This window comes from Vespa velutina, chromosome 21 (genome assembly GCF_912470025.1).
Source record: "Vespa velutina chromosome 21, iVesVel2.1, whole genome shotgun sequence".
Classification (NCBI taxonomy): Eukaryota; Metazoa; Arthropoda; class Insecta; order Hymenoptera; family Vespidae; genus Vespa; species Vespa velutina.
Window position 1 is genome coordinate 3,621,209 of NC_062208.1, and position 22,117 is coordinate 3,643,325.

The window sequence follows — 22,117 nt, forward strand, 5'->3', positions numbered from 1 at the left end:
TCAAACGTTATAAATTTGTTACCAATCCCTTCATTTGCATAATTTATAATTATATATTCGAGAAAATATTTCTTCTCGTATAAATGCAGAAGCTTTAATAATAACTCAAATAATAATAATAATAATTAGAAATGTTCTTATCACGAACATGTACACCGTTTTACCGATCGAATTCTGATTTTATCGACCGAACTATGTTTTACCAATCGAATCTTGTTTTACCTACGAAATTTCTTTTTATCTACGCTCGCAACGAGTTATCTCCAGTTGATAAATTTCTTTAGATGGATAAGAGGAAAATAAAATGGAAGGGGAAAGAGTGAAAATAAGGGTAAGAAACGACGAGAGAAGAGAGGAAAAGAGGAGAGGAAAAGAGAGGGCTCCCTCTCGAAGGAGTCGTCGAGCGTTCGTTCGACCGGCAGTGAGAGCCGACATGCCGTTCCCGCCGCAGGCACTCGTTGTCGTTGTTCGTCCGGTACCGGTTTGAGAGCGTCGAGACAAAGTTCCTTCGAGTTCCTTCTTCCCCTTTCAGCGCCTTTCCTCGCGCATTTGTGCCTTTTTTCGCACAATACAAGTGCCGTGCCGCGTGAACGCGTTCGCTTATTCGACAATTGAACTTAACAAAAGAGACGACGTTGCGTTGAAACTTGGGATAATATATAGAATCGAATTCGTACCACGAGGAGATAAAGAAATAAGGAACAAAAAAAGAGGGCTAAGTTCTTGGAATCAAGGAAAAAGAAATTGAAGAGGAGAACCATACCTTTTCTACTTCTTTAGCTGAAACATCAAAAAATTACAAGACTTTTCTTCTCTCAGTCTCCTCTCTCCTTCTCTCTCCTCCCCGTTCTTTCTCTCCTCCCACTCCAACTCCTCCCGTAGCATCCGCCTCTCTCCTTCTCTCTTTTTCTCTTTCCTCCTGCTCCCTCCTTTCTCTTTAAGCGTTCTTCGTCGAAGGCGCGAGGTAGACGGCACCGTGCGCTACGTAGACCGCGCACAGGGGATTTCTAAATTCCTTGGGCGCGGGAGAGTTTTAGCGAGGTTGTAAATATGGCGTGTGAACGGTGGTGCTCAGAACGTGGCGACTACGAGGCGACCGGTTCTTCTTCTCCCTCACAATGGCTTTACGTATTGCTGTTCCTCGTCGTTCTACTCTGCTGTGGATCGTCGTCTCTGGCGATTGGCCAGTTTGGTGAGTCTCTAACTTCCATCCTCCTATCCGCAAGGATAAGAGGACACGAGACGGTTTTCCTTTGGGATGCCAACGCGTAAGATCCTTCGAGAGTTAGAATGAAAGAGTGTGTGTGTAAGAGAGAGAAAGAGTGAGTGCGAGCGAGCGAGCCAGCCAGCGAGCGAGAGAGAGAGAGAGAGAACGAACGAACGAACGAACGAACGAATGAGACGGAGAGAAAGGAGTTGGAGAGAGGCGAGCAACGAAAGGAAGAAGGTTGTCCGCTACGAGCAGCGTTAAAGAAAGAGAAAGATAGTGATACAGTCGCGAGGTCGGGGGAGAAGGATAGCGAGTTTGCTGACGCGACGAAGACGAAGAGAACGAAAAAGAAAGAAAGAAAGAAAGATATATATATATATATGTATATATGTATATATATATATATATACATCTTTTTACGCACACATACATAGAGCGAAGAGGGGGAACGGGAAAAGTTAGCCCGTTGAACGAGCAAGAAACGCCTCTTCCTACGCGAGCTACTACGCAATTCCATCGAGTCCCGACTCCTTCTCGTTTAAGAGACTCTCCTAGCTTATAGATTCACCTTAGTTTCTATCATAATGTATGCGTATAATATCTTATTCAATAGTACTTGATCGAGATTTTCGAAGTTCGCGCCGTAAAACATTGAAACGTCGTTTTCGTACCTCTCTTGGAATTCGTTTGTTTTCCAATCTTTTCTTGCTTCTTATCATTCACTGCAACGATGAATCTCCAAGATATTTCTTCGCGTATTCTTTTTTCGTATGAAAAAACATGCAACTTATTTTTTGTCCTTCTCGAGAGCAGCCTTCCAATGATTTATTCTATTCATCGATCGGTAACACGTCCATGCATGAAAACCTTTGACCGTTGACGATTTTTTTCGCATACATTGACTGCACCTGATTGGTCGAAACCACGGAGACCTGTTCGCCTATGAATTTTAATTGGTCGACTGCAATGACGAGATCTGACGTTCATTGGTTATTCATTACGTATCTGCAATATTTAATTATATATTAATTAATAATGATTACTAGATGGAAGCATCGAGAATAATCGGAGGCAAAAAAGAAATGAAAAAATACATTGATATGTAGAGACTTTCAATGATTCCTATAATCGTCCTCCGTTGCTCTCTTTAGGTTACATTTCAACAAAGAAATGACATATAAGAGAAATAAGATTTGTGTGCAAGAGGTTACTATCTCGAGAATGTAAGCAACTCGTTTAAGATCATAAATGATATATATATATGTGTGTGTGTGTGTGTGCGTGTGCGTGTGCGCGCGCGCGTGTATATATACACACATATATATACACATCGCGTTGTATCCAGCACGACGACGTAAATTACGCAAAGGCGACCCTATGTTTGATAATTTTGTCCTACGTTATTTTCAGAGATTTTCTTGAATACCTTAAAACTTAAAACGATCGATCGAACGTCAATCGATAACTTCGATTTTTTTTCTCCTACATCGAGTAATACAATTTTGGTACGACGCACAAAAGTCTTCATATCTCGATGATTTATATCAAATTTCTTCAACGTGAACAAATATTATTATAAGATCAACTCCGTAACTACGCACGAATATCTTTATCTCTCTCTTTCTCCTATAATTTTTCTTGTTTTCCTCTCCCTATCCTTCTCTAACCACCTGTTCCACGAACAACCGTATATAATTCCTTCGATGCAGTCGTTAGTTGTATAAGTTACGTACTTACAATGCTCGCGCTAATATAACGGGTGACTAATTTCGATTTGTAAACGATTACGTTTTGCATTCTTGATGAAATTCTAATCTAATCTGGCGACATAAAGATCTAAATATTACTTTATTATTAATAAAAAAAAAAAAAAATCCGATAGCTTCGACCGCACGTAGAGAACGACGACCATTTTGAAAAGATACATAATGGCGGGATATTTGAAATTCGAGAATGAGAGAACCTACGTGTATTAATGTGTTTTTTTTTTTATAATTGTACAACAGACCATTAAATCGATAAAACTTCTTCTTTAACATTCATACTCGACTCGAGTATAGATAAATGTTTGTGAATCTGTTTTTATCTGACCGTATTTTATGTCATTGTGAATCTTTTCCAATATACTTACTTTGTCCTCATTCTTCTTTTTCCTTTTTTCTTCTTTTATCGCTAACCAATGCTATACGTACCATATGTAACAATTGTACATTACAAAGAAATCATAGTAGCCATCGACTTCTTTTTCTTGCAAACGCATTGTTCAAACGTTAAATTATTCAAACGATATGTGGCTTTACATTTCACTTACGTTATGCGTTTGATACTTTCTTTCTTTCCTTTTTGTTTTTACTTTTCTTTTTTACGCGAACGTTTTTTCGTAAAACAAAAAATATATATATATATATATATAATTTTATATCTTCGAAAATTATTACGTGCAATTGGACGCATGATAATTTACGATATACAAAGAAAAATTAGAAATCATAGAAATTGTTAAAAAGAAAATAAGATCTAAATGAAACTTCGTCACATCGTTATTTCCCTTTTTTCTCTCGTTTTTTACACCATTTCTGTGAACGTTCTTGTTCACATATGGCGTAGGAATATCGCCAAGGGTTCTTCTAACTTCTTCTTGACTACGATCTTTGGAATGGTGAGAGAAGCGTTGAGCTCGAGGGCTTTTTCTGCCGTCAACGCGATCATTATGATTCGAGACCTTCCATGTGAGCGAGTGAAAGAGTTCAACGAGTGGCCACTCGTCAATCTACGTTCCAAACGTTTTGCGTACGTTTCTAATACTTACGCATATACATGCCTATACGCGTGTATGTTACACCCTATGTATCCAGATTATCAGAGCGAAGTTAAAATTAAAACTAAACTTCCTCGACTTAAAGGAAAATTCTTTTTTCGACGAATTTCTGAAATAATCAAGAAATTTACAAACCATACGCTATGATGTTCTTGGAAATGTTTCAAGATCTACATTTCTCGAAAAATAATTACACTTTTTCCTTTATATAACTATTCGTCTTTTATGCTTTCCTTTGAGAGGAAAAAGAAAAAGAACAACTAAACGCAATACGCTTGATTCAACGACACATGTTTCTTGTTTTATCCGCCTATACATGTGTGTAATGTACGTATGTACAAATTATCAGTTACTTTGTTCGGGAAGAAAGAAGCAAATTATTGGCCATATCGTCGAGTTAAAAATAATGACAGACGTTTCGACCATTTTCAGTTATTTTATGATTATATTATGCAAGTTGTGCATCAAAGAAAAAAATTAAAAAATAAAAAAACTAGTTGCATGGTCAGCAAAAATGATTATATAATGTATGTAATAATTCTATATTGTTGCAGATAAAGGGCTAACCCTTTCGTAGATACAAACGTTCACCCGATATCTTCTTATCTCAATGTAAATCGTAAACACGACACACACCTTCGAGCTTTACTCGCATGTCTGGCTTCTGCTTCGTGCGTAAACGTCTACCGTCCTGTGTAATCTATAGCTATTGTATTACGTGCTTACATATGTACTCTATACCTGTTACATTCATACGCATATCCATTGTATAGATATATAAAAATTACTCGAAGGCTTTCGATTTTGCTAGATAAAAGTACAGTTTTAAATTATAACGCAATTAAATAATGTTTTACATTTTTTTTTCTTTTTTTTTCTTTTTTCTTCTCTCTTTTTTTTTTTTTTTTTTTTTTTTTTTTTTTTTAACGAATTCTTTCAATCAACAGTTCATTTTTACAATCCGACAAATGTTTAATTTACACTTGTCAGTTTAACCGTTAAGTTTCTAATACTCTTAAGAAACGTTTAAATGAGCTTCTGTTCTTAAAATAACACATCTATGTATATGATTTTATATATATACATACATATATGTATGTATATACCATATGCACACCCGCAGTATATGAGGAACATAAAACGAAAGATACAAAAAGACGAAACTAAAACGGGGCCAGCCGGTATAGCAGACGTATGCGACAAAGACGAGCGAGGCGAATTTCGAAGAGGAAAAGGGTGTAGCTCAGCGAAGATAACGAACACCCACGTGGCACCCTTTTATACGGTCATTAAGCTTGCCTAATGCGAACGGAACGGTCTAAGAACGATTATACTCGATTGCTTCTCGTGTGTCTCTTCTTCTGCGTCTCGCAAGCTAATACGTGTTAACGTTTGTATACATGCCACGCTTCTTCGTAAATGGACGGTGAATTTCTTCCAATGACGATACTGTTTACTTTAATTTGTAAACAAAGATTTCTTCATATTGTTACCACCAAGGACACATATATGTCGACCTGACTGTTGTTTAATACTATCGATTATAAAATCTGTAAGTAATAAAATATTTTAATTACTTTGTTTAATACACACATTCAATTAAATCTACGATAAATATTTATAATAAATGAAATCATGGAATTTCTTTAATATAGACAATCGATGTAATTGACGAATCGAGTGAGAAAACGTAAGCTATGGTCGAAGCGCGAAAATGCAACGAGTTCAATGAACTCGAGCTTCTCTTGCTACATGCTCGTAAGCACGCATGTAAAGCGTTGTAAAAATATACGTCGGACTTGTCTCTGTGTGTGTGTGAGTGTGTATATATATATATATATATAAAATATAATATATATATGTACACGTAGAACAGATGTATTTATATTTATATACGCATACATATGCATGTTTAAAATGTACTCACACGTGCGTAGGTGTAACGGAGGAGGCCAGGCAAATGCTTAGAATAGTCTCTGCGTAGAGAGAGGGTTTCACACCGGAAGCTCGTCGACCAATAATACAAGTCCTTCCGTTTCTATTTTTTACGATTAGCTGCAAGTTTCTTTTTCTTCTTTTATCTTCTTTTTTTAATCTGTTATGGATAATCTTCATAATTATACTTACCAGAACTATCATGGTAATTTATATTCCTTGAATAATCTCATTTGGATGATTCAAATATCTTATTACAATGATGACGTGATGATTAGTCGAACACGAAGAAAAGTTTGTTTATGATTATTATCAAGCCCTATTAAGACATCTATTTTACTGGAACGCATTCTTAGATAGTTTTTGGTAGAGTATCTGTAAAAAAAGAAAGAGAGAATACTTAATTGTCATCGTTATAGTTATCGCTTTCTCCGATAGTGAAATTTGTTCACGAAAATAGCTTTTTCCATGAAATTGACAATTCATTCTTATATTTCAATATTAGACAAGATATATATGTGTATATATATATATATATATATATATATATATATATATATATGTAGATTCACACTCGATATTAAGTATTGGTTACATCGTACATACATTGAAAGTTGTTTACGCTTTTGAATCATACGTACATTGAAAAAATGTACTCATAATAATCGATGAATATTCATGAGATTAAATGATTGATTATGCAAAAAAAAATGTAAGAAATGTTTACAAGAGGTGTAACAAACTTTTTAAAAAACATTCGTTTGTATAAAATAGATGTGTAATACGTCCTTGCATTTGCGTAAGTATCCTCGACAATCGTACACATTACGCAAAGAACATAATTGCTTAGTAAGTCATGCTCACTTGAAGCAACAAAAGCAACTTTATTTCGTAAAATAAATTTGCCTTCTTATCTCGAATGTTTACAAAGATAAAAACAGTTGATATATTTATGATTAAAAAATTCATTTCGAAGTCCAAATTATTGAATATTAACAATTGAATACATAAAAGATTGTCTGATCTATATTATAAATATGTATATTACTTTTTTTAACGAAGTAACTTAAACAAATTTCATTAATAAATAGAATTTTATTAATATGACCTCTAAATTAATCGAGAAATTTTATTCGTATGCTTTAATAAAATTTAATACCAATTCAAGGAAGTTTTATTGAAAGTGATAAGATTACTTTATACAGATTTCTTAGAATTGAACGTCTTTTCCTGAAAGCTCTAATCGAGAAAAAATAACATGACGTCGTATCAGTTAATACCCTAACACTGTTTAGAGTTGTCAGAATTTTTTTCTTTTGTTCTAATTCTCAAAATTACAAAGATCATATTAAAAGGAATTAACAAGGAGACGTATTCTTAAAATATTCGATCGACATGAAAATATCACATATTCGGATCTGCTTCACAAATTAATAAGTTAATGATCACTTTTCCCTGATTTAATCTTTTTTGAAAATTATTCGAGTTATCTCTCTCTCTCTCTCTCTCTCTCTCTCTCTCTCTCTCTCTCTCTCTCTCTCTTTCTTTTTCTCTCTCCCTTTCTTTTTGTTTTTTTCCGTACCTACACGGTTTCGTGCTCGCATCATTATACTGTTCACTGGCCTGAAAATCCTTGTGGCGTATCGACGAGCTCAGGACACCGTCACCGATCGTGCCTTTTGAAGAATACTTTCGAGAGACTAACCGAACCCCCCTTCTGGTGGTTCGACCTATGTTTTATATATCGTTCACGCGTTTAAACTGATTAATTATCTCGCTACTTTCGCGTTACTTTCAAAGCCATGACAAAAATTCTAATTTGGTAATTCGGTCGAATATTATTACATGCACACACATACACACTCAATGTATACCAAAGAGTATCGTGGTCATTTAGAAATTACCTCGATGACTTTGTTAATCAAATAAAGCGACAAAGAGTATAAAGTTAACAAAAAAGAAGAGTATACGTTTTAATATGTAGGTATCACCTTTATAGACCCTTTCCATTGTCCGAACGAAATTTCATTTCTTTTCCTATTTGAAAGATTAATAAAATAATATTGGAACGAATTGATATGCAAGTCATTGTTGGTTACGTAGAAATCGAATAAGAAAAAGAAATGAAATAAAGAAAATAATAAGTTTCTTCTTCTTCTTCTTCTTCTACTTGAGTGAACAGTCGTCCTTAGTACTGTAAATCGGAGCGATTTCTCCAGGGGTCATACTAAAGCGGTATCGCGGAAGGGAAAGCGGACATAACGTTACTTCCCTTTGCCGTTAGTATTTCGACAGTGTATATACGTTAAAAATTTTCATTGCAAAATCTAAAGATATAATTATTACAAAATGATATATTAAGTTAAGACATTAATATTACATTTTTATTAGATAAGAAAATAATGTTTCAAATCACTAATAATGAAGAAAAAAAAGAAGAAAAGGAAGATTTCAGTGCGATTTTATTAAAGTATCCTATCGAGTAGCTCGAAAGATCATTGAGCTTAGTTTAAAGAGCGAAAATGATTATTATGAAGGGTATTCTTGTCGGTTCCCCCCTTGAACGAGAACGCAATTGTACTTCATCGTCGCATTGTCGTTTAAATGGCTCTTCGTATGCACAGGAGCGATCGTGTTCGTCAACGTCAACGTATTGCAACGCGTTCGTCGTGCCTTTTATAACAAAATGAACGTGAGACACGTGCGTTTCGTTCTAATAATAGCCTACGTATATGCATATGTGTGAAACAAAAGGATAGATAAGGATTTACACGAATTTTGTCTCAAAAAAAAAAAAAAGAATAAACTATGTTTCGCGTTCTATCGATCGTTCAGTCATCATATTTTCTAACAGATTCCTCGAACTTGTGAGATTTTTTAAAAGGACATCTCTTAAATAGAAAAAGATGAAACAGTGTCAGGTTTTATATATATATATATATATATATAAACACACCATTGATTATACGCAATCCTTTGTTTCGTTTCTTTTACTTGGTCGAAGCTTATGCGAGAACTGAACACGTAGAAGAGAGATTACATATCTTTTTTTGACGTCGCTTATTTCTTCTTTCTTGTTTCTCTTTCTCTCTCTCTCTCTCCATCTTCTCTCCAACCATTTTCCATGATCAAGCTTGGCGCCAGACGTAAGATTCTTGAGTGGCTCGTGTGACAAACGCTACAGGATTGAACCCTCGAGCTATGTATATAACCTTTTACTGTCTGTCTCTCTCTCTTTCTATTTACGTTTCAATGTTTTGAAATACATAGTGATAAAATAATTAGAAATACTATTTTAGAACATAAACTAATCGTATTATGAAAATTCATCATTTGAAATCGATCAATAAAAATCATCATTTGTACTGATCAATCAAAATTTTGATTCTTGTTCTGATGTAATAATTATCCTTGTAATATAAAATAAATATTAGAATTACGAATCTCGAAAGAATAAATTTTCGAGGAAACTTGGTACTTCTTTTCTTAGATTTCTTACAGTGTTGAAAGAGATACATAACAATTATCTATCATTTTAAGTCGTGAATTATAACTCTTCGCGACATCTGGCAATATAAACGAAATTCCACAAAACGGGTCGAGCAAGCTCGTGACGTGTCACTTGCTAAGGATACTTAATCTTATGCTAGAAAATGCTAGAAAAAAAAAAACTGATCGCCGACCGATACATTTATACTAACATACACCACATAACATATGTGGATATCTGTATGTGTGTGTGTATACTAGATATATAATAATCTGAAAAAGTTTTTGTATTTATAAAACTCCGCTTAAAGATACGTAATTACGAATGACGCATATTATTACAAAAACAAAAAAACAAGAGAAAAAAAAGGAGAAAAAATGTTACATTGATTTTTATAAATTTTCGACTTTTCTTCCGTCATTAAAAAGTACTAACAGTATCCTGGTTCTAGATCGATGGCAGATAAACATCGAGATTCGTAGAGAATAAAGAACAAAGGTAACAATAAGGAGAGAGAGAGAGAGAGAGAGACAGATAAACAGAGAGAGATCATGAAATATCGGAGTGACGTTTACGATCGGAACTGACTGCATCGTTTCGACTTTGGTCGGTCCCACGATCCGTTGTTATCTCTAATTGTGTAATGGTACCTCGGAGAATGTAAGAGAATCGGGTCAGAATGTATGTACGACGTTACTTTCCGGCGCAGGGACTTAATTATTCTCGCAATAATTATGCGAAGCTATTGCACCAACACTTACGATATCTTTTTTTTCAAATCATCATCTATCTGTATCGTTAATCGTTCTATAAATAGAGAAGAAGAATCGATTTACAAAATCGACAATTGCTGGATGGCATTTTACAAAATTATTTGGATTTACATAGAAATTTGAAAAAAAATTGAATGTGCAATAGCTTTGTTCTTGTTAATATTTTTATCATAGAAAAAATAAACATTTATACACACACACACACACACACACACACACACTTTCTTCTTCTTGAGTTCAGACGATGATGTACAAATTCTTGAATGAACTTAGACGAACAGGATGTATTTCAGCTTGTGCTTTCGGATGCGATAGAGAAGTTTATGCAATATCTACGTCCTCCTGGTATCTTACTCATTTAACCAACGACATAGTATGCCATAATGACTTTAATGTTGCCACGTTAACTGAAGCAAATAAGCTTTCCTTTCCTTTTCCGCTTGATTCTTTCGAGAGACTTTCCAACTTGATCGAGTCAAATCGATGATCGGAACTAACGAGATTTTCTACACCTATCAAACGAATCTGTAAAGAAGAATTTACATGTATTATTTATCAAGCAAATTATATATCGATTTGTATTTATTGATGAAATAAAGAAGAAATATTTAACAATTTGATAAGAATGAAACATAATTCCTTGTTTCCTTCTTTCTAAAATCATCATGGTGAAAGATTTTTGTTTATAGAAAGCGCAAAGGAAAGTCGAACCAAGCTGAACTGTGTGACAAGCCCTAAGAACGGGTTCTCCCCGATGCTATTTTTACGGGGTGTCGCGTATGATACGGGACAATCGTGAGTCACGTTTTAAAAACTGGTTCCGTGCTTCGTATGCAGTTACCCGCATTCTTATACCTGCGAGGAGACACCCGACCCATGCGATTTATGCGCGTCGTGCCCTATGTCTCTTATTGCCTTCTGATTAGAAAATAAAAGAAAAATCGATTACGATTTTTTTACCTATATACAGAAAACTTTATACCCTAATTAGATCCAAACTGAGACTAAAGTATCTTTTCTCTATTTTTCTTTTTTTTTTTTTTTTTTTTTTTTCTTTTTTTTTAACGTTTTCATATATTATTTCAGTTTAAAAATAAAGTGAAAGTAGTATAGTTATTTTTCTGAATGTATTCATGTGCAAAGGATCCAATAAAAGAGAGTAGATGTAAGGAGTCTTCTTCTTGATGAAGTTACCTGGGAGAGAGACGATACTTTCCAAGGTCGTCCAACGATCAACTCTGGTCAAACTCGATCGGTCGATTACCCAGCGGCGCCTACTCCTCCTACTTTATTTCCCCCTCATCACCTCCTCTATACACTTATGGAATTTTTATTTCGTTTCTTCGGCGACGACCTACGCTCATCTCGACTTCGTTCAGGATCTCGAGAAACCTTGAAGTAGACACGACTTGTAAATTATATACGATATTATCTTCTTCTTCTTATCTTTTCTTCATTTCATTATTTCACTCTCTCTCTCTTTCTTTTCCTTATGATCATCAGTAACGAAATGCATGACTCAAATATTATAGAACGCTGTCTGTAAATTAAAACAGAAAAAAGTGTTAGATTATCATAATATTTTTGGGATGTTAAATGGGACACCCTGTACATTTCATCAATATATACAGATACAATGCATCCCAGACGCATTCAATGGTCAACGACGTTTTCAATTCGCAGACGAAGTAAAAGGGTCGCTGGACTCCGAAGAATCGATTCTTTATGCCGTCGACGTTTCTCTCCCAGACACGGGGAAGAATCTTTCGTGCGAATCACGAACTCTGTCTTTCCTTCTATTTTCTTAATTCTTTTTTTTTTTTTTTTTTTGTTTTTTTTTTTTTTTCTTGAAAGAACAAAATCCTTAGAGATTTTACAATCATTACAAGGTATAGAGATGTTCATGTCATTTTATTTTTGTTGTTGTTATTAGGTATTTTTTAATGAATCTGAAAAAGAAAGAAGATTTTATTCTCAACGCTATATAAAATTAAAAAAATATTATACAACTTATAACAAAATGATCTCGAGATCTCAATGCATTAGATGCATTAGAGAAGATACAAAATGGCATGATATATGTCTTAGGTAGAAAGAGATAATGCGAGATCTCCCGTGTGTGTGTTAATTATGATTTGCTTTGCCACGCGATCAAAGATAACGCGAGGAAGTTGAAAAATACGAACGTTGAGAGAATCGCTCAGTGGAGTCGCTGAGGGAGTAAGTATATCGCCAAGAAATAAGTGAAAAAAAATAAAAGAAAAAAAGAATGAAAAGAGTTTCTGACGGAAATGAATATTTCAAGTTGGTCGACAATAAGCGTCATTCAATTGTTCTTCGAAGAAGATTAATTAACAAACGATACCATCAAACGATTTTTAAAATTAATCGAAAATTGACGATTTTGTATTTATGTGAAATTCAAACAAATAATATTCTATGAACAATTATTTTATAGCAGATTCCTTTACTCAGTTCCTGTGACTATCAATAGGAAATCTCTTTCTTCATTATTTCTAATCATCCGTTCGCTAATAGTCCACGTAGTTTCTAATCTTTCCTTCAATCGACTTACGATTAAAGTCACGTTTAATGCGTCTTTTATTAATAGAAAAACTAATGACCACAATTCGACTATATGCTTTCGTTAAGTTTTTCTAATCATATCTATATCATTAAGATCCTTTTTACGAGATTTAGCGTAAAGATTAAAACATAAAAAGATTGTAAATCGATTGTGGATCCTACATAGTTTGTGTTTACACGAGGATATTTTAATACTAATTATGCGAGTAACATTGACATTGTTGCACCATTTCCGGTCAGATAGTGTTCAAATGAGAAATAGAAAGGAGAGAGAGAAAATACGTAGGCGGATCATTAAAAATCTTTCATTACAATTTAGTAATATATATTTTATACTTCAAACAAAAAACATTTTCTATATCAACGAGTGATAATGAATAATTATTTATTATCAAATTGTTAGGTAAGAAATTGTGATTATTTACAATGTTCGTAAGCAATCGTTATATATTATACTTTAATTACACTTTTTACTGATAAACTCTTAATGTTGCAACAAAAAATATTCTTTCCTCTCTCTTTTAAAAATTATGATTGAACTATATTCGCTAATGTATGATTAAAATCATGCATAAATTAATTCAAAGGACACTCTCGCCAATGGAACTTCCTTAAAAGTATATAGAACGAGGTCGTTGCGAATACCGAATATGTGAAAAGAAGGTATTCCCCGAGGACGTTCATTTTCTGCTCACTTTTTTCTCTAACATTTTTTTATCTTTCTTATAAAATAAAAAAAAAGAAAAAAGGAACAGGATACGATTCGTTTTAGTTCTGTCACTTAATCTGCATAACTTATTTTTATATAATTATATCTTGTAATTGATCATATGATGCAAGAAGGAACCTAGTTTATCGCTCGAGTTGCTCCAAGGTAAAAAGAAGCGCAGGATTTTTCAAATCGTTCATTTCCTTGCTCAGCTATCATTATTCTTTATTAATTCATTATTCCAATTGTAAATGAAAACGGTTAATAATGCAATCACATTAACTCATCGTATACGTAACAATAAAGATCGTGTCGTTGTCCGAATGATTCGCAATAATTTACCAAATGGAATGTTCATAATCGCGAGAATGGATTCCAGTATTCGTCCTTGACAAGTATCGACTAATCTTTGTATTTGCAAGGGAAATTCGTTGCGGCATGTAATTTCCATTAGCACAGAGACAAAGACGTTGCAGACCTCTCTCTCTCTCTCTCTCTCTCTCTCTCTCTCTCTCTCTCTCTCTCTCTCTCTCTCTCTCCCTCTCTCTCGATAGCTCAAGGTTGTGTATACGTGTCAAAATTCCTCCTTATTCTTATTCAATTTTCCTGTTAGATTCTAAAGAGAATAGAAAACATTACAATTTGTCTATAAAAAATATAACCAAAGAGGTTGGTCAATTTCTAAAAAAAAAATCTCTGAAACTATGTAAAAATAACTATTTAAATATTATTCAACAAATTTGTATCTCGTTTTAATAATTATCGGATTACCACACTGTATGTAATATTTAATATGTTGCACATAAAAGATCGACGTGCTAACGTCATCATATTCAAAACAATTCTTTATTACTTCCTTCGACTATTAACGGTCAACAATTTTAATCGTGAATCATGTTAGAAAAATTATTATAATTTCCGATAAAAGACCATGCTAAACACGTTATTCATTTGTACATTGTGCACATTCTTCGATGTACTCGCTAACGTATTCTCTTTTTTTTTTATGTAAAAGAAAAAAATAATTCAGAAAAGAATTTACCTTCTTGCTTGATCCAACGTTCGCGTATTTTTATCCTGAAATAAGATGTTGACGGTTGTACGATATATACGTAATGATAAGAAAAAAGACATCGGCTTCGTATATTTTATTCCCGACATCTCGAGCTCTACTATCATGGTGATCCGTTGCAACGCCAATCATTGCCTTATCCGGTCGATCGTTTGCCCTGCTTACTAGCTCGTTGTATGCCGATATAATATATAATACATTACGTTACTTAAAAAAATTAATAACCTGTAACATAATTAAAACATTATGAAATTCAATTTTTATAAATAATAAATTAAGCGAACTAGACTTTTTTATTAAAAATCAATTGAATTTAATATGTACTAAGTGCAACGATGCAAGTACGTATGCGACTGTTCTTCATTGATGTGATTCATCGATGAAGAATATTCGATGTTATTAATTCATTCTTAACATACGAATTAATAACACCGAATTGATCGTCCTGGTATAGGCACGCGAACGGAATAAGAATTGAAATTTAACCCTGTCTAATCTATCAATTAGATCTCTTCGAGCTGATTCCAACTTTATATTTTATACGTTATATCGTCTTTACTTCGATGACTGATTTTTCTTTGTACACTTCATTCAATCAGTATATCTATTCTTCATTCGATTGTTGTTAATTTTTTACAGATCACGAATACTATAGCTATTCTGGAATCATGTCAAACGCGAGATCATCAGTCGAATACAGTTTACCATATTTATCCTTTGCTCCTGAAGAAGAGCTGCTTGTCAGAGAACGCCGAATGACTAACGATAAAGACACGATAAACTCTGATAGGGAGCCCCAGGGTGAACAGGCTGGAGACAAGATACATCAACAACAACAGCAGCAACAGCAACAACAATCAATACAACAACAGCAGCAAGGATTGGAGCAAACTTCTATAAATCATCAGATAATTCAACAACCATCGACGCTTCAGCAAAACCTAAAGCAACAACAGGAACAACAGCAGCAGCAGCAGCAACAACAACAAAAGCCTGTAAATGCTACATCCAACTCACAATCAGATGATGTTTCTTATTCGACGATTAGTGGAGCATCAGAAAATCACGATGCAGCTTCCAGCACTAAACCAAGCGTTGAGGTTTCTACGCAAAAGTCTGAAGTAACGTCGAAGAGGAACTCCGTCCTTGTGTCTCAGCCGATGAATCCGGTATATATATATATATATATATATATATATATATATATATATATATATATATATATACATATATGTATATATGTATCTCGGAATCTTCCATATTACTTTTTCCTATAAAAAAAAAATAATATTCTTAGTTTTGTGTTACATTAGAATTACATTTATTTTACTAGTATCAATTACTAATCCTTACAAGTTCGTTAATCTTGAAAAATCGCTTTGGTAGATAACTGGAAGTGTTTCACAGCAACCCACAATGTCAGGTGATACTGCCGAGGAACAGGAACTAAATGAAAGTGCTTCCGGAGGTTACGTTACTGAAACAGTCAACAACCAAAGTAAAAAGAGCGAGGTTTCAGAGCCTACCACTGAGAAGGACAATGGCAATGAAAAGGAGCAATCTGATACTGACATAGGCGGGATATCCATCACCAAGTTCTCCGACATGAATGCGTTTAATAAATCGCTCGCGCAGAACAACATAACAAAGACCGAAATGGATGCGCATCAATATTATAACAGCACGTTCATCGTCAATGAGTCAGTTGCAAAAGGTTATTGGGTTGATATGGACAATCATCCTGATCTTCGTGTTAATCATTTGCTCAGCAAAAGTCACCGACGTGCAACAGTAAGAAAATTCTCATTCTTATTTTTAGAACGTAACAGTTGAATAATATTTATATGGATCTTATTAATTTTGTTTAGACCGTCAAATTGAAATTCGACTTTCCATTTTACGGTCACAAGGTCCGTAACATTACCATCGCAACGGGTGGATTTTTATATACGGGAGAGTACGTACATAGTTGGCTAGCCGCCACTCAATACATTGCACCACTTATGGCTAATTTCGACACGAGACTTTCCAACGAGAGTTTTGTTAAGTATGCCGATAATGGTAAGTGATTCAATCATCGATAATAATAAAATATTTTCGTGTTCTTATATTGATCTTCCCTATTATTTTTATATATTTATTGAACATTTTTCTAGGTACGTCATTTACGGTCGAATGGGAAAAGGTTCATCTACAGGAGAAGCACGCCGACAGTTCATTCACTTTCCAGGTAACTCTGCATCAAAACGGTGACATCGTCTTCGTGTATTCCGTTATTCCTTTCATAATAGAACAAATAGAAGACACTACACATCCTGTCAAAGTTGGGCTCAGTGATGCCTACATCATGGACAGGACGGTGTTCTGTAAGTCCTATTTTTGTTCTTTTCTTTTCTCGCAAACAAAAGCTTTCGTTCATTCGTCGGCTGCTCTAGACATGTCGCAGACACTAACTCGAGCGCATAATCTCAATCTCCACCTGGTATCGTTTAATTTTAACTTAACGCATAAAGACTGGCCGCTCGCCAGTTCTAAAAACGTCCTACGAGATTATTGGAACATGGTCCGTCCTCTTTTCTCGTTCCTTTTGTTATTCTTCCTTATTTTCTCCGTTCAGAAACTCTACAAAGCAAATAGAAAATTTTTTAAACCAATGATCGTAAGCCGAATTTGAAATATAAATTATTATTTATTGTTTCTTTTCACAGTTGTTCGTCGAAAAACAATCTACGAGTATCATCGCGTCAATTTCAACAGACAAGACATCAAAAATTGGACTGTCATTTATTTGCGTGCGTTACCTACTTGCTTGGAAATGGATAATTGCACGGATTGCTTAACAAAGTTAACAGAGTTTGACTGCAAATGGTGTTCCGAATTGAATCAGTGTAGTACTGGTACATTTAGATCACGACAGGATTGGCTGTTGAAAGGTTGTGACATCAGACATATTAAGGAGGTGGACATATGTCCGCCATCTACGACAATTTACAAGGAACAGGAAGAAGGACACGATCACAATGGACACGTTCATACGGAAGAAGATGCAATCTTGAGTAAATCCGTAGTGAAGAAGAAAAGTCCTGGAAGCAGTCCTCTGGAACATCGTGAGTTTAGAAATGATTAGATCTTATTAATTGCGAATAAAAATGATTTCTCTCTCTCTCTCTCTCTCTCTCTCTCTCTCTCTCTCTTTAGTCATTTAGATGATCTTCTTAATAATCGAACGAAGAAGGCTTATATAACGAGAATGTCTTTTTCAGCTCGAGAGAATATGAATATGAGCGTGTCAGGTATAATCGGAATCCTCCTTGTCGTCACTTTAATTGCCGGTTTAGGAGGATGGGTTGCATACGCGTATCGTAATCCTCACAGTGCATCTGGACAGATGTTAATCAGGGTATGTACTCTAGATGATGCTTTTGACAAAGATCATCTATTGATTGACGATCAGTTGAAATCTAGTCTAATATCCTACCGTATTTAAATCGACCGTCATTTATAATTACAAAGAGTGAGATAATAGTTATTGCATTGCTTTTCTTTTTTAATAGTGACGCGTCCAGCAATCGCGCGGAAAAAGAATATGATCAAAGTTAACCCATGCACCTTTTTATCTCTTTCAGTATCGTCCAAGTCAGTGGAGCTGGCGAAGAGGCGAAGCACGTTACACTGCTGCAACGATCCATATGTGATCGCACGTGGGCGAGATATGAGAAAGTCAACAAGAGTCGAGGAATACAGAAACTTCCTACTACATGTATACAGTAAACACGAGCCACGGCGAAAGTCCATACACAAGTTAAACGTTTACGTAACAAGTTAGACGTTTGCTCAGACGATGACAAACGTGTCCTTTTTGCGAAATTTACAATAAGTTACATACATTTTATCCATCGGCTAGTACATTCAAATAGGTTTTATCGTATCACTCGTAAACGAACGATGTAGTCTTGAGGAAGAACAACGCTGAAGGTCTTATCGTTCCTACAAGAGACATCAATGAATGAAAACTATGAATTACTTATAAACGAACCAAGGTCAATGAATTCACGAAGGTTGAGTGAGACGCTCGCATTTGTTGGACTAACGAACGACGATCCGGAGGACGATACGCATTTTGTTTATTACATTGGCAAGTTCTAAACAATGCCTTTCGAGATATCTTCTCTACGGTCAAAATGAACTACAATGTAAGCTGAATTATATATATATATATATATGTATATATATATATATATAATAGTCAAACGTCTTGCGAATTACATCGTCGCGTACATTATAAAACCTATGGGTTTTTATTATCGCGTAGGATCTTTAACGAAAGCGTTTGATATATACTTGTTAATCGTTATGGTCAAATGTAAGAATCGAAGGGGACGGGTAACTTAGCCTGAGTGTCCAGCGTTTATGTGATTTTAGCAGCATGTGGTATATCTTGTTATTGTTTAAGAATTCGTTTTTTTTTTTTTTTTTTTTTTTTTTTTTTTTTTTATCGTTAGATCAATTACAATAATATTGTTTTTAAGTATGTAATTTTCTTAGTCGAAGAAAAGTCAAATCGAAGATCACTCTCAAACGATCAGTTTTTTCATGTAGTAGTAATGTTGAAACTACAGTCTTATTGATTGAGAGCCAATGCAAAGAAGTAAATCACCCTAATCGTTTACTTTCGAATCCGTATTTTCTGCATGGCATTCACCTTGGTACATTCCAAAATCATTGAAGAATACGATAAAGACAAGATGCAACAGCTTATTCTTTGATCGTAGTTTCTTCATTTCTCTAGAATATACATACTTGATATACGCACATAGAGTATATGCGTATGTATAGATAAGAGTATATTTTCGAAGAAATTTTATATAAACGAGAGCACCTTCACTTTTAAATGATCATGAAAATAGGAAAATAACAAAAAAAGAAAAAAAAGAAAAAGAAGATAATAAAAAATAAAAAAAAATAAAAAAAAAAAAGGCAAAATTTATATCTATATCTGATAATATTATTAGGTCACGTTTGTATATATATATATGATAGATTTTTAAAGCAATATATAATTTTTATCTAATTTTAAGCGAATTCACTGTCGAAAGGTGCCTTTTATCGATTTTTCTGACCAATTTATCGTCGAGGATAATAATCTCTATAATATTTTCTTAAGTATATTTGAACGCAAGAACGCATTATGCATTTTAAATATATGAATGTTTATATTTGTAGAAAGGTATACCCAATGATCAATTTAATTATGAATATGGATATTCGTTCTGTTCGTGACTAAACACGGTCTTAATGCGAATACCATCAATTAGTGATCTTTTAAATGGCGACATTTCATTGCAAAATGAAACGGAAGTTTTATCTCTCTGGATCGCATTACGAACTAACGTCTTGGATGTTAATCAAGCGCGTACGAAGAAAAAAGCAATTTATAAAAGAATCCTTATTAGTTTTCTTACATTATTGTACGATTTAACTCATAGTTTGTGATAATAAATATTATAATTATTATGATATTTAATTTTACCAGATATTCTGCCGCCTTTTCTCCATGAACTTCTTATTCATAGAATCGAAAATTCGGATAAACGTGCATTAATACATTATTTTATATAAATTATTCGTTTAATATTATTCGTAAAATGTGCCAAGTATTAAATAAAAATTAATTAAATAAATTATTCACTTACAACTGTAACGTCTAATTTGAGAAATATGTGAGCAACGTCGTGATTGGCTAGAAGAACGGTTCATCGAAAACGATTTGCGATTGGTTCGTAGGATCCTACAGTAGCGCCACCAGCCGTTTAAATAATTTACTAAATCAATATGGATTAATGTCTTCCTCAATAAATGATTAGTTTAGAATTTAATGAAAAATGGCATCTTTAACAAAAGCTGTACAAATATCAAAATTGGTGAACAATGTGACGAAACTTATTACAAACTTATCATTATCCAATAATATTAATTTAGTTTCTAATACTAGGTTTATTCGAAGGTTTGTATATAATCGCTTGAACGTATTTCATTCGTTTAATTATAATTCCCATTATAATATATAGAATGATCTTTTTCGATTGTTATATTTTCTTAATAATTGGATAGATTACCTATGCAACCATGTGCACTATTGCATGCTTCATCAACAAAATATGATTTAATGGAGTTCTTTGATGACACAATTAATTGGGGTAAAGATGAAGTAAAAGTTGGACGTTCATGGAAGATGGATGAATTAAGATTAAAAAGTAATGAAGATCTTCACAAGTTATGGTAAATTTATTATTTTGACTGTCAAACCTAGACAAATAAGTTCCAAATGTAATTCAAGAAATTATAGGTTCGTGTTATTAAAGGAGCGTAATATGCTCTTAACGATGGAAGAAGCATGCAAAAGAAAGTATAAGATCTTTCCAAATCCTGAACGAGTAGATAAAGTTGAAATGAGTATGTCAAATTTAGAATCTGTAATTCGTGAAAGAAATAAAGCTTATCATTTACTTGAAACTGGAGAAACAGGAGAACGCCCAGGGAAATTTGTATACAATGCGCTTGGTATGTTATTTCAAAAGTTTCATTCATATATTCGATCAGATCGAAACCAATTTTCCAATGTTTTCCTTTTTCTTTCGTTTTTTTCTAGGTTACAAATTTTATTATCGTATGCGCGAATACTCTATACCACAATTTATGAACAGCAAGTGGTATAAAAAACATTTCTTTGGATATCAGGGTTATGCAGTACGCAAATTTCTACGATTGTATAGAGAAAAATTATGGAATATTAAACGGAAAGCAAGAAAGTACGTCTATTATTATATTTCGTCTATTATATGTGATTTAATATCTGTTATACTAATTTTGTTTTTTCATTTATTTAGCCGCGATTTTCAGAAAGCTTTGATCTTGCTCAGAAGATTCCCAAATATGGATATTAATGCATTCAAAGAGAAATATCCATCTGTAGATTTGGAAAAAGCAAAACGCTGTAAAAAATCACAAGGACATTTTATATCATAATGCAATAATCATTGTTTTATTAAAGTATAACCTATAATAATTTAATTAATTGTAAATTATAACAACTTTATTGTATATTAATAAAAGTAATTACCTTCCGTTACATCAATTGCTCTATTGTACATTTAGGTATTTAATAAATTCTATTTTTTACGCGTTAAATATGAAATAACTTTACCTTAACATTTCAATTACGATTAAATATTGAACTCCGAGTCATCATCTAATATCAATGAAAGGTACGAGACCATTGTCTGTTTACGTCAACAGAAACGAACGGACTTTGATTGTTATCGAAACAATGTTTTCTTTTGGAGAATAAGCATCTCTGTCTTCATAGACGTGAAAACTTAGAAATTAATACTTTCGATAATTTTAATGTTAAATATTTTAACATTCTATAATGTACACGGAGTAAAAATAAATTAATATTTAAACAATAGTGCATTCGCTGGGACATTACAAAGCACGAGAAACTTAAATATTAGTGATGTAAAA

At 33.7% G+C, this 22,117-nt stretch overlaps 2 protein-coding genes and 1 long non-coding RNA gene across 10 annotated transcripts; 2 read left to right on the forward strand and 1 right to left on the reverse strand.

Moving 5' to 3' along the window:
- The first annotated feature begins 397 nt into the window (after positions 1–397).
- LOC124956239 (plexin domain-containing protein 2) lies at positions 398–20,112 on the forward strand. Of its 2 annotated transcripts, none has more exons than XM_047511761.1 (8): positions 398–1,192; positions 15,233–15,762; positions 16,001–16,384; positions 16,462–16,654; positions 16,750–16,959; positions 17,302–17,700; positions 17,857–17,993; positions 18,220–20,112. In XM_047511761.1, exons 1-8 carry the CDS (start codon positions 1,051–1,053, stop codon positions 18,286–18,288), a joined length of 2,064 nt encoding a protein of 687 aa, XP_047367717.1. In that variant the 5' UTR covers positions 398–1,050; the 3' UTR covers positions 18,289–20,112. The 2 variants fall into 2 exon arrangements, with proteins under 2 accessions (XP_047367717.1, XP_047367716.1); XM_047511760.1 differs by having other exon boundaries at positions 399–1,192; positions 15,980–16,384.
- On the reverse strand, positions 3,578–18,306 carry LOC124956256. 7 transcript variants are annotated; one of them, XR_007103190.1, is made up of 10 exons: positions 15,947–18,306; positions 14,918–15,864; positions 14,564–14,818; positions 13,660–14,137; positions 11,856–12,175; positions 11,421–11,766; positions 10,430–10,751; positions 6,156–6,338; positions 5,956–6,083; positions 3,578–5,578 (listed from the first exon to the last, which is right to left on the reverse strand). It is a non-coding gene; the product is annotated as an uncharacterized LOC124956256 (long non-coding RNA). The 7 variants fall into 7 exon arrangements; XR_007103189.1 differs by having other exon boundaries at positions 11,839–12,175; XR_007103185.1 differs by having other exon boundaries at positions 11,421–12,175; positions 13,864–14,137.
- A 152-nt stretch (positions 20,113–20,264) lies between the features above and the next one.
- On the forward strand, positions 20,265–21,722 carry LOC124956247 (39S ribosomal protein L47, mitochondrial). Its single transcript, XM_047511783.1, has 5 exons — positions 20,265–20,597; positions 20,705–20,872; positions 20,940–21,154; positions 21,243–21,402; positions 21,481–21,722. Exons 1-5 carry the CDS (start codon positions 20,476–20,478, stop codon positions 21,617–21,619), a joined length of 804 nt encoding a protein of 267 aa, XP_047367739.1. The 5' UTR covers positions 20,265–20,475; the 3' UTR covers positions 21,620–21,722.
- The last annotated feature ends 395 nt before the right edge of the window (positions 21,723–22,117 follow it).